General features: G+C 32.9%; 2 protein-coding genes across 2 annotated transcripts; one reads left to right on the forward strand and one right to left on the reverse strand.

Moving 5' to 3' along the window:
* Positions 1-879: 879 nt before the first annotated feature.
* LOC137930363 (uncharacterized) lies at positions 880-10,935 on the reverse strand. The gene is made up of 8 exons (XM_068773604.1): positions 10,693-10,935; positions 8,148-8,303; positions 6,026-6,149; positions 5,045-5,148; positions 2,860-3,009; positions 2,699-2,779; positions 2,057-2,215; positions 880-1,190 (listed from the first exon to the last, which is right to left on the reverse strand). Exons 1-8 carry the CDS (start codon positions 10,933-10,935, stop codon positions 885-887), a joined length of 1,323 nt encoding a protein of 440 aa, XP_068629705.1. The 3' UTR covers positions 880-884.
* Positions 10,936-12,120: 1,185 nt separating this feature from the next.
* Positions 12,121-13,174, forward strand: LOC137930594 (uncharacterized). Its single transcript, XM_068773891.1, has 4 exons — positions 12,121-12,409; positions 12,717-12,854; positions 12,927-12,989; positions 13,067-13,174. Exons 1-4 carry the CDS (start codon positions 12,182-12,184, stop codon positions 13,088-13,090), a joined length of 453 nt encoding a protein of 150 aa, XP_068629992.1. The 5' UTR covers positions 12,121-12,181; the 3' UTR covers positions 13,091-13,174.
* The last annotated feature ends 351 nt before the right edge of the window (positions 13,175-13,525 follow it).

Genomic DNA, 13,525 nt, shown 5'->3' on the forward strand with positions numbered 1-13,525 from the left:
TAAAGTTGCTGACGAGAGAAGAAAACGCAACAACACCGCGGTCGAATCCTTGATAAAGTCCAGACAAAGTTTGGTTTTTAATTAAAAACCTACTTTATTAATATATATACTTAGTCTGCCATAAATACTGTTAAAAAGAAAACATTTTTTATTGTCCGTTACATTCATTATTTTTACTGTGTGTTAATTTAAATAAATATAAAACCATTAAAAATATATATAGCTTATTCGAAGTCATCCCCATTGGCTTGAATAAAGTCCTTTAAACGTTGTGGACAGTTGTCAATAGCAGCACGCATTCTTTTTATGGGAATATTCTTCACTACCAATCGCATGGGTTGTTTCAGGAACTCCAAATTATCACGGCGTTTAGAGTAAGGCCTTACTATTTCCAACTGATCTTAAATCTTAATCCAGTGGATTAAGATCAGAACTAGATGACGACATCTTTAGCTCTGATTTAGTCCGGAACGATCGTTTCGTTGTTTAACTTACATATTCTAAATTTAAAAATTTATGACAAGGAAAACCTGAATAAACGAAGAGGTTATTTATCTGTGTAAAAGAATAAATCGATTTTTTGTACATTCAAATTCGGCTTTGAATATAGATAATTAACTAAGGTTTTTAATAAAGTAAAGAGTAAAATAACTTTTTGGAAAACATTTTTAATGAAGAAAGCAAATAAAAAATATTTAAAATTGTTGATAATTGTCTAAATTCCACAAAGAAAGCGATAAAATTGTTATTAACATTTGTGTTTTTTCTAAATATGGTTTGGACTAATGTAAATAGATATTTACAAAATATTATATAAAATCACGAAAAGTAGGACATAAAAGTTTGCAACAATTAATATATTTTGTGTACTATTATAAACATATTTAAACTACAGATTGCTCCACAGTAGTCGACGAGTTATATTCTTGAAAATCATTACCGGGTGTCCAAATCGAAGAATCATAGTCGGTATCTTTCTTTTGCTTCTCATGTTTAGGATCGTGAAAACTGACTATGTAGAGAACGGGAGCTGTACCTCCAAAAGCTATGCGCTCCTGGTAACTGGCCACAGCTAGGATGGTTCCAGCGGCCGGATATGAACAGCTGATGTATCGATTGTGCAAATTGATCACTTCTAAGCAGCCTGTTCCACTCCCTCCAATAAGAGCGTATTTGCCTTTGCGGTTAAACTAAACAGAAGAGTTTTCTTAATTTTCACCTTTCTGTGTTGCATTGAAACCCAAATGTAGTGAACATTATCATTTACATAATTAATATCGTATTACATTTATATGTTATATATAACAGTACTCCTTATACTTCTGATACTGACAGATTTATCATTATCATCATCATCATTGTTCTGGCTAACATTTACTATCACTTCAGAAAGAGTTAACGGTGGAAGAATTCCAGAAACACTATTTGTGATGGGAAAGGAACTGTCCGCTTTTGTCTAGCAACGGTTTGTATATACTTTGGTGATTTAAGTTGCGTCGTTCGAAGAATATTTCATCATCATCCTTTTAGCCGTAGAATGTCAACAGCAAGACATAGACCTCCCCCATTTATGTAGAAAAAGACTGGTTGGAAGCGGCTTGCATATAGAATATTCCAGCAATTTTGTCAAGGGCATCTGTCCACCATGTGGACAGGGTGGGCATATGTTCTTACAGACACTTCAATTACACAAGCCAACTACTTCGACTACTTTCGCTTGTCGGGTCTTCTCATTTCTGGTTCGATAACGAAGAGAAATCCCGAGCTCTCTTCTCTCGTGTTTTATAATGGTGTAATTAATTTGTTTATCACATGAGCATAAAACAGTTAGAATTTCAAAACTTTTGTAATGTTCTTTGTATCTATAAGGCTACTAACCAAGATGTCCTATCTTGGTTCATAGTTTGAAGAGGTGTAACAATACTTAGAATAATTGCCGGAAGGGAGTTGAAGAAGAGAACAGAGGATAGCTTAGAGTGGAAGACATTCGACAAGGATGGTGAATCTTGAACAGGTTGGATATGCAGCAATTAACAAGACTATATAAAATTCTTACATCACTTGACCTCCAGTAGCGACAAGTATAAATATACTCTCCGTCAACGTCAGGCCGTCGATTTTGCACCCTGATAGTGTTCACCTTCTTCTTTTCAGCAATATCCCACACTGTCAAAGCTTCCGTAGGTTGCCAGCTGCCAACTATACATTGATTTCTCTGAAATTTCAATGTATTAATAAGTTCAAATTTTACGTATTTTATACTTTAATACAAGATACTTGAAAAAGGTTCCAAACAGGTGTTACAAAAAACGTTTTACAAGACTATTTCGTGTACATGCATACCACTGCAATCTTCACGTACTCATCAATTTAAAAACGTTAAATAAATATTTTTTTCTTATTGGAATATTAAAGGCCAATAACTTCTGGTAGAACGAAATTTGCTAATACAGATAGTACACAATAATTAATTTTGATATCAGAATTTCGAAAATGCTTCTTACGGATTACATAATTTATTATTTCTAAAACTTTTGATGTTTCTGGGCAAGCTGTACCCTAAGTTAATTAACAGCAAATGAGATATATATTCACTCCTTTAAAATATTTTACACCTATAACAAATCACTCTGTATATATATTGCCATATTCATAGAGCATAATATCATAGACATATAGTGAAAAGCACGAGCCTTACGTTTAAATCAATACTGTCAGCGCAAACATTAACACCTTCGAAAGTCGTAACGCAACCAATTTTGCATCGAATGTCCCATATCTGCAAAGTACAGGAAATGCTATAGAATCGCCATTAGATGTCTAAAAAAAATATTGCCAAATACAAATAATTTACAGTACCCGCAAAGTCCGGTCCCAAGCTCCGCTGGCAAACATAAAAATGTTCTGATCATGGCAACGCAATGCACAGATCTGACCGAAATGTAAACGTTGCAATTTCTTCGGAATAAACTGCATTCGAAGCTTCTGCACTTTGTAAGTTAAGTCCAGCTGTGTCAGAAATATTTCCATTGAAAAAAAAATTTAAACACCTAAATAATGAATAATTCACTTGTTTTCTATGCGGTGAAAAGAATGTTGCCAGAAGACTTAGGAGAAATGGACAGATCAGCAATATTTGTTTAGAAACATATCAAAGATCTGAATAGTATTTCGTAGAATCGTGCGTTAAATTGTGTGAGCATATCGACGTGCTGTATCTGTTACCAACTGCATTACTTAAATTAAAATTTATTAGAGAATATATCATAAGTTTAATCATCATTTCAGTCAGAGAATGATCATGGCCGAACAGGTTTTCCCATTGGAAAAGCTGGCTGGAAGCGCTCTGCATCCAACGTCTTCGAATCTTAGCAAAGTCATCAGTCCACCTTGTGAGTGGACGTTCTAAGCTGCGCAAGTTCGCGGTTTCCAATCCAGAACGTTAATATATAGAATTATATTACCATTGGACTGTATACTTGGCTTGCTGGCTTAACACTTCTAACACAAATAAAGAAATACAACATTAGCCAAAGTGACGTACGTGTTCGCTTCTGTGCCGGTTTGTGAAAAAATGAGAGTGTGTGCGTATCCACGAGCGAAATGTTCATTTATGTCGTACCTAAGTTTAAAAGATACCTCGAAAGCCTCGTTATGGAATTAGGTATCCCTTAAATTAATATTCTACTGGCTGGTATGCTATATTGCTTCGGTAGATGCTACAATGACTCTGTGTTTGGCACTGGTCGATGTAACATCTCCTGAGGATGCCCCGTGGAGGAGTGAAACACGTGTAGAGTAAATTAACGGTGGTAGTTGTGTTTCGCGTTTGCCCCACGCGCATTTATCAGCGGACTGGCGTGCGGTGTACTTCATTGCACTACTACTGCTGCATAGCGGAAGTAGCTATATATTAGTCCCTTTCTTAGTTAGGATGGACTTCCGCGAGGTAACGCCGGAATTTATTAGATATCCATGGTTTTTGTTACGACATTCCATAATTAAAAGAATGAAGGAGGGGATGGCCTACAGAACCATGAAATGTCCAACGATTTTGTTATATCACGAATTAAACATCAATTTAACATTAAACCCTCTCATGCAAGAAATTATAGTAAGATAAGGACGTGTAATATCTTCTCATCTGATATCAAAATCCTTGACCAGCGACCTACTTAATAAAGGTAAAAGGATCTTCAAAGATCTATAAAGCCGATATAATACTGGCTATAAAGAGAGATTAAATCTGTTTTATGACATTGAGGTTTATATTAAGCCTTAATATTTCTTTAAGCTTTGTTATCTGTAGATTTACCCTTAGGTATTCTTTATTTGATATACGTATATATATTAGATTGTCTGACAGTATTCCGATCTTTTAAATTCGATGAATATATATATATATATATATATATATATTATTATTAAAATATACTTAGGCATACAAATATGTTATTTATGATAATTTTATACGATGTAAAATATGGTGTAAATTAATATTAATATAAAAAATTATTAATATTAAAAAAATTGTTGTGCGAAAATCCATCACTGCAGATAAAGAAAAAGGAAAACACAACGAAAGTATCCCATGCGTGAGACAGAAGAACATAAATGATTAATATTTTTTTAAATGTCATTTAATAAATGCATTGTACAATTAATTTTACATATAAATTCATATTACCTACAAATTCGAATAATTTCTGAACAAATGTGTAACATTAAAACATAATAAAATTAATTCGAGAAGCCTTCGCATAATGTTAAAAGAATATAGTTCTTTTTAAGTTAGCAAATACCTACTAAATGACCTACTCGGTCGCTGAGGCCTTAAGATTCTGAAGTGGAGACCAAAGACCGGTAAACGCAGCGTAGCTCGTCCAAGCACAAGTTGGACGGACATCATTATCATTATTTTAGTGGCAGTACATCTACTACTGAACATAGGTCTCCAGTATAAATTATCAAAAAGAAAATCCGCTAAATAGGTAGGAAAACATTCACGTAATCTGCTTATAGAATAAGTAATAGATGAAAAAACCTCTTGCGTTTCTATATCATAAACTTTTATGCTGGAATCCCCGTAGCCGACAACCATCTTCACCTGGTCAGCAGTAATACCCAACGACAATGCTGGAGTTCTTTCTGAAAAAGGTTATTCATTCATATACATTATTTTTCACTTAGGATAACGTCGTGAGAAGAATACCAAAGTAACCCAATTTGTAAGAAACTAGAATCAAATTAACCTTCCCTATTGACATTCTTATCCAAAAGCACCTTGGTCTGAGAAAATCCTACAATAAACTTAATTTTTGTGATTCGCAATTTATTTAACAGTAAAAGGTACGTAGCAAAACTACTTTAGAACAGTTTTAAGTTTAAACAAGCGAAACTATGAAATATGCGCTGTGCGTTATTTTCAGTAATGTATATATCTTTAAAAGTAAATTACATCGGTCTACACTTGAAAATATTAAAAGCTACTTAATGGCAATAGTCTGTCGATGGTCTTTTACACGAGACCGTATGACCAATAAACAATTCAAGTCATTCTTTAACAATTGCGGTTGCCTTTTGATGCGATCACATTGTCAACTGACTTAAAATTATTTATTTTATTAAATAAATATAAAGGAAAAACAAGATAGACGCTGCCGAAGCAAATAGTTTAAGACATATTTCTAGAATCTATAGACCACAAGAAAACAATTTAAAGTTTTTTTACTAAACTAAACGAGATGACAGCAGCGTTACAAATGCTACCATTGCTATTCTCCAATGTGAATTACATCCTACAACTGCCAGTATCAATGACCTACGTTTTAGATGGATTGACGAACAATCTATAGGCTTTGTTCCATACGCTAATGATAATAAAATATACATCAATTAAAAATGCGAATAGTGTAAGTTGAACTTTATCTACCTAACTTTTCTATTTCAAAAGCCTTATAGAGAGCAAAAGGCCTTACTGAGTAAAAATAAACAAAAACAGGAAAAGAGCAATTTGTCACCATACGCGTTATGAATGGCGTAGAAGAGGAAGAAATCCCCGGAGCTCCATAGAACTGCGTATTCAAACATTCGAGCGTGGGATCAGCCTTAATACAATATTCCGGTGGATCCTCTGTTGACACATTTATCTGCGTGAAAAAAATATTTTATGGATCATAAGAATTTTTCCTAGTTAAAGATTTCTTCTACATATAAGAACTGCAACCCTTAGCTCCGCATGGCCTGCGCTGTCTATTGTAAATGTATTTTCGCCATAAGTCCAAAAAGTTGTGCAGTTTTAAAGTTTCTTTTTTTTTCAAATCAACATCCCTCAGCCCCTTTGCGGACAGGAATTTGTAAAATTCATTCTTAATTGCCCTTTATTTTGTAAAAGATATATTTCTAACAAATTTCAAGTCTTGAAAGACTTATTATTCGAACGATATGTTAATTTTAGAGTCGATAAGACGATGGAATATAAGAACAATAACAATAGAAAGAAAAATTATAGCTATTGAAAATTTTAAAGTAATATTGCGTAATAAATTTGACCGATTTTCTTCTTTATAAAATGCTATAGAAACTCAAAATCGTGCTTTACTATGCTAAACCTATGATTTCTTCAAAAGAAAAACTATAAGCAGAATTGTTAAAAAAAAGTTACAAAAAAGTACTCCAGGAGGAAATGGTGAAGGAAGAGGCGATTTATGAACACATAAATAACCTAATTTTGAGTGTCAATTATTTTAATTTTACTTAAAACAGTTTTCCACTATGATTGTCTCCGATTTAGTCTTTTATAATCTCATATATCTCGACATGTCTTGATCGATTATCTAAATATAAACCTTTTTCAAAATTTCTACCTACCTAGTTTAACTTAATAAATTAATTAATAATTAAGTTTAAACTACGGTCTTATTTTTGAGGTCCAACTCTTATCCTTAACTGAGTTGGTGTAAAATAACCTTTGCATATTTATAAAATGTAATGTTTTAGGTTGACGGTATCTATACAATTTAAATTCTATAATTAGTTTTAACGGTCCTTCGTGAGCTTAAGCACATAGCTTTATTACAAAATTTTCATTCAGACGGTCGTATAACCTGTAATTATAAGGCGACATTACGACGGTATCTTTGTAAGCGCGTGACCTCAATTGTTACGAAATTTAATTCAAAACACGGCACATGCGGAAGTCGTTTGCCATTTGTTATTTCCCAAACCGCAAAGGGTTCAGTTTTAGTTAGCGTCTACCGCAACTCTATAGAGGGTAAATCTTTCTAATACCGTTAATTAAATACTCAGGTTAAGTACATATAAGTATGTTCTTAAAAAGGTAGGGAATCTACAATTAAAGTCACTGAAGGCTACTTTTAAATTCCAAACGGTCTTACTGTAAATCTATGGAGGTGGCATATGTACAGCAGTAGACGTGTTATAGATTAAATAATGCAGGTTTTTTTTACATGTTGCGTGTAATTTGGACTTAGAGGCGCACTAATATATCTATCCTTCATGAGCTTAAAATGAAACAATATTTCGCAGCAATCGTTCATTTGAAATTTAAAATGCTTTTAATACGTTATGCAAAAGAAAGACGCTGTTGACAGACTTGTCCAAGGTATATAACTAATGACTCAAGATCCATAGGACATCCAACTTTAAGATAGATAAATAAAGTGAAAGCCTTCACGGTATCTCCCCTTAATCCGCGCGTAATGACTCAGTCATAAAGAGATGGCGGAGAGCTGTAAAACGGGCCATGACACCCCCATAACGCTCTCCCAGAATCACACAACTAATAATATTTAGATAATTTCGTAGTTCTTGCCAAAGGATGGATCTTTAGGAGGTATTACTAACGTTGGAGAGTATTGAGTGCATGAAAGCTTAATTAGCTAAAAATGTCCTTGTCCACCCAAGATAGGAAGAACGAGAGGTTCTCAAAGACGGGGATTATATAATAAACATTGGAGAGCATAAAAAATGGATACTCTTTGATTTGAAAAGTAAGAATCAAAATTATGGCGACTGGTTTATAAACTAAAACATAAACTAAAATTTTTATCCTTACTTTTCATCTCTAGAGTCACATTTATTACCGGATAATTACAACGATAGATATACCCAAATATAAAACTTACGTTTGGTATTTCTATGCGGTATATTGCACCGTCCATACACGCGGCATAGCATACTCTTTCTTCCACCAAACTATATTCAAGAGCGTAAATTGGCTTCGGAGGATACTGTATATTCCTCAAAGTACAGATCACTGTCCCAGTACTTCCGTGCCGCATCTAGTATATAACAATATGTATTGATATAAGTAATACCTCGAAATCACCCATCAATTTAAGCCCAAAAAATCTAGTAAAATATTTAAGAAAACTATTGATGACATAACTTCACAAGTTACATTACTACTTAATAGACAAATTAATTCATCATTACTGTCTTTTAAGAGGCTGTGAATTTCCTTAAGATTTCTATTCCCATGACAAAGTAGTAATGTAAAAGAATCTACCCACAGTAACGTACAACATGACGATAATACAATAAGAGCGTTGCGTCTAAAATGTTCTGTTTTATAACCACCGCACAGTCCACAAATGGACTCGGCAATGTATTATATACAATAAGTGATTTGTGAGTATCTATATATGCTTCGTCGTTTCAGCCTATAGACACCGACTACAAAGCATAGGCCTTAAAGACAACTATTGGCAGGTGGGTTTGCGATCGCAGTTTCGTATCATGGTTCGCAAGGGACGAATATTTGTATGCTAATGTAAGTATACTTAATAATGAATAATTAATAATTGTACTAAACTCGATAAAGATATTTCAAAATAATAAATGAAGGATTTCGCGAGCGAACCTGTATTAATCCTGAAGAATGTCCAACTATAATATAATTTCCTTGAGGCGAAAAAGCTAATGATGTTATTGCACCATATTCAGAAAGGAACCATCGATTGTACAAAATTTCGTTTGGTGTCCCTTTCAAAAAGGTTTTATAATTTTCTTTCATCCAACCATTATGATCTCTTTCTTTGCTTCCACCTTTATAAAACATCGGATACCAAATGTGTGGTTTGCGCTCATTTTCGTAATATGTGAATATATTATTAACATACTTTTCAATTATCTGTTTATGTCGGTTCATGTTTTACCATAACCTACTAGACTTCAAACTTATAGCGGCATATTTAACTAAATTTAATCACTGACCTATAGTCCCTTGTGTATTATTAAATATCATTAACAATGTGAACACTGTTGACAGACAAGCCTGCTCTACTACAATAAATACGGGACATAATTCACTAATACGACACAATGCGTTTTGTAAACACAGAATTTCTAAGTTTTTGTCGGGGGATGTTGTAATCATTTTCCGACGTTTGTCTTTAACTTATGTGAGCAACGGTGTAGTGAGGGGTTTCCAGAGCATCATTGGTAAGATCATTTAAAATTTGGTTTAGTAGGAAGTGGAGCTTGGTTGTTTGAGGTAAACGGCAATTCATTGCACGGAGAACTTAAAACTGCTACGTGGGTTTACAACCGCGAATATCGTACCCGAACTCACTACAAGGCGATGGACGACCGCCGCAAGATGAATCCATGGAGTGCTAAAAAGTTTCGCCTTTTAGAAGTGTACCAGCGATCTAAGATTATAAGTTAACGACTAGCACTACATTAAATATGAATATTGTAATAAAATAAAAGTTAAGAAACAGAAATGTCTAGTAAGTTTTGGTAATAAATTTTATACAATTAAATTTCGAATCAGTCGATTTTGAGTCGATGTTGATTCCTAATCTGTCAAAAGTAATTTACATAAATAATCTTCGTAAATTTATTACAATTTATATTATTGAAATATGTCCGTGCTGGGCCTTATAAGTAGGTCACCCAGAGAGCAATAATAGGAGGTGGCAATATGACTGGAGTTCGCTGCGAGATCGAATCAAAATTAGGGAAACACGCAGAAAATAAAAGGTCACTGACATAGCATGAAAACTTGCACTTGGGCAGAGCACACTGCTCGCGCAACTGATGGTCGTTGAGGCCTAAAGGAGGCGAATGGCAGCCACGAACCGCTACATGCGGTGCGCGTAAGCCTCCCACTGAATTGTCTGACGACATAATTAAAGTCGTTGGATGTAGGCAGCGTAAGACTGGCCATCGTGGCTATCTTTGGAGAAGGATTAGGCCTTATAGCGGACGTCTATAGGCTGAAAAGAAGTCGAAGATTGCATCCATTAATATATGTATGTTTATCTTTATATTACACTAAATATTAAAATTGATCAACTAGTATTATCAAATTAAAATGTATACAGCGCCATCTTTTGAATTGAGGTGTTACTATTATGACACAATGACAACTTATAAAGAAAGTATGTGTATGTTTTAAAATTAAAACGTGTATGAAAAACTACACTAATGAATAATAGTAAATAATTATGAAACACACAATTGTTTTACAAAGGCAAACGAAAGAGTTCGGATTAATGTGAAACATGTCTTGAAGATACAGAGCCATCTACAGGTTTAAAATAGAATATCGTTTCGTTTAATTTGACATTTGTTTGTTTCGTAATATTTATCAATTTTGTAATAATAATATAACATACTAATAAAACAATCATGAGAATATTATGTTAAAAATATTTATTAAACCTGAATCATCCCAGTGGAATGTCCGACAATGATGAATTCGCCGTCGGGAGTGTATATCATGCAACAAATAAAGCCAAGTTGATTTAAATAACTTTGTTCAACTAAATAGTCATTTTGTGTATTATCAATGTATTTCTCGTAATTTTCTTGAATCCAGACTTTTTTTTGGGCTTGTGATCTTCTCATGCTAAAAGATACAATTGACTCATCACATTCACCATCTTCATATTTCAGCTCTCCCATAATACGATTCCTATAACTATCTATTAATGATTTCATATCACTGTTTTTGTATTTTTCCTTCGCTGCGCATTCACACATATTGAATTCTGTTAAAATATATGTTATAAATTTAGAATATAACAATCTTTTGCAGTGGTAATTAGACTTCCACAAATATTTCAAAATCTTTTTTGACAACTGATATACATTTTTTTTAATTGAATTTACCCAGAGAAGATAGCAATAGAATTACAGTTATTTAGTGTTCAATGTTAATTCTTTTATAATAAAATATATACAAATATCACGTGAAGATCAAATCAATTCCCATGGATAGGAAAAAGTTGAACGCATTTAAATTAATACGTAGAAAAGGTTGTATAGTCATGCGTCGAACCGAACATAGAGACAGATTAATGCTTAAATTAATCAGAAATCAAAGCATGAATCATTCAAGATTATAATTTTAGTCAGATAATAGAGATGTTGCCATAAATGGCAGCATTGTTAATATTGCCGTAGCCTCTTTTTGAATTAGGGTAAATAAAAAGTACTTATTTGTAAGGAGGTATTGTTTCATTTAGATTACAAATGATAATTATTTTTCAAGTGACACGGCACAAACATAGCCTAACAAGGAGCCAATTGAGTGGGAATCCGGCCGTTTCAGAAACCGTCTTGTCGGAATGTTTTATGCTATTTGATAGTATAAGTCTTGGTTTGGAGGCAGTAGGCTTGATCGCGACCGCCCAAGCGACGTAAGAACTAGGTAATTTACTAATTTGTTTACATGTTTAAGTAACGGTCTAAACCGACGTACCCGAGGAAGCCATAAATCTTAGATACAAAACAAAAATTTCAAGGTAAACGCCCTGAAGGCTAACACAATTTTTTTACGAAAACAAAAAACTCTGCACATACGTCAATATTTTTAATGTATTTATTTTTATTTAAATATAGATATCTTTAATGAAAAAGAATTAATGTTTTTATGAAAAAAAAAAAGTTTAAATTAATTGAAATACTCAACTTAACAATATATTAAGTCCAACATGGATTACTTGTAATAAACTACTGCAAAACTAGGAAATTATTGTCCGTCTCTTTTACTTCTACGAGTAAAGTGTTGTTAATAAAAATATTGCGTATTCACTCGCTCAAACATCTGACACGCACTGTCTATCAGCTAACCGAAAAAAAATACATCAGATGACGAAGTCGGCCCATAAATCTGTTTTCTTAGTTCGTCCAAATAAACGAATTTAAAATGATGGAACAAGAGAAAAGACTGATAATTGAGTTACTACAATTATACAGGGATTTTCCTTGTTTGTGGGACCATACACATTTGTTATACAATAATAGAGAAGCTAGAGAACAAGCTTATAATGTTGTATTAGAAAAGTACAAAGCAATACGTGAAGATGCAACGCTTGAAAATTTGAAAAAGAAATTAGAGAACATGAGAGCAACCTACAAACGTGAATACAAAAAGGTAAATATATTCTTTTGAGAAGGTTTCTATGTAAAATTTTTTGACGTACAGATAAACACATTGTTGCCAGTATCTGTAACCTTGTTATGACATTTTTGAACAGTATAACATTTATAGTAGTAATACGTATACTATAATATATACATTAAATCTGAACCATAATTCCAATCAACTTAAATCTTATTAATAGTAGTGCTTATTTTTGAAAATAAAGTGGTAATCGAGCATTAGTAATAGCCAAGTTATAAAGTAAAATGTTTTGAAATTAAATTTCATACTTCATTTCTATAATAAAATTACCTTTCAGGTACAGGCGGCTAGAAATAACGGAGAACGCGAACACCGACCCACATTGTGGTATTATAAATATTTTACATTTTTAGATAATAGTGAAGATCAAATTGAGTCTGAGACAAACGCCAGTGTTGATAACGATCATATAGACGTAAGTAAAATCCGTGTTCGTTAAAATTAAAACTTTACAAATATTGCATTACAAGTATTTTTAATTTTACAGGAAATAGAAGAATATCATTCAGACTTTGAAGGCGAAGATGAACCGAAGCCTAAAAAATCTAGGGTATCTGCAATTTACTTAAGGGAATCAAGCAAAGATGAAGATTGTAAACAAAATTTTAACTACAGTTTCAATTCTAGAACATCATCACAAGAAAGTTGTGAAACTGAAGCATTTGGAAAAGCGGTAGGGCTGCAACTGCGCGAATTAAATCCTATGCAACGAACGATAGCAGAAAAATTAATATCAGATGTTATATTTCATGGCCGAATAAATGTTTTAACCATAAAATCGTCAATAAACATAAATGGACTTTTGTAGCAATATATTTATTTAATACTTTCAATAACATAACCCGACTCGTCTATAACGTTAGCACGTGTTAGAAATTCACTTTAGATGCCAAAAAATAAGGAAAAGAAATAATTATGGCAACTTTCATGAAGATAATTTAAAGAAACGTAAAATATTAGTTTTTTTAAACATTAAAAAAATAACGATTAAAGTAATTTTCTTTATGAATTTTATATCTATTTTAAACAACAGTAATTAAGAAATTGTGTCAAACAAAGTTTGAAAGAGATAGATATATGTGTCTA

Source organism: Battus philenor, unplaced genomic scaffold (genome assembly GCF_028537555.1).
Source record: "Battus philenor isolate CCGP_79_NKW_IND1 unplaced genomic scaffold, ilBatPhil1.0.hap1 SCAF_6, whole genome shotgun sequence".
Lineage (NCBI taxonomy): Eukaryota > Metazoa > Arthropoda > Insecta > Lepidoptera > Papilionidae > Battus > Battus philenor.

Coding starts and splice junctions, on each gene's coding strand:
- LOC137930363 (XM_068773604.1), bottom strand. CDS start 10,935: ATGGGAGAGCTGAAATATGAAGATGGTGAATGTGATGAGTCAATTGTA. Junction 8,304..10,692: donor ATTCCACTGGGATGATTCAG/GTTTAATAAATA, acceptor GTTATATACTAG/ATGCGGCACGGAAGTACTGG. Junction 3,010..5,044: donor ATGATATAGAAACGCAAGAG/GTTTTTTCATCT, acceptor TTTCTGACACAG/CTGGACTTAACTTACAAAGT.
- LOC137930594 (XM_068773891.1), top strand. CDS start 12,182: ATGATGGAACAAGAGAAAAGACTGATAATTGAGTTACTACAATTATAC. Junction 12,410..12,716: donor ACAAACGTGAATACAAAAAG/GTAAATATATTC, acceptor ATTACCTTTCAG/GTACAGGCGGCTAGAAATAA. Junction 12,990..13,066: donor CGAAGCCTAAAAAATCTAGG/GTATCTGCAATT, acceptor TTTCAATTCTAG/AACATCATCACAAGAAAGTT.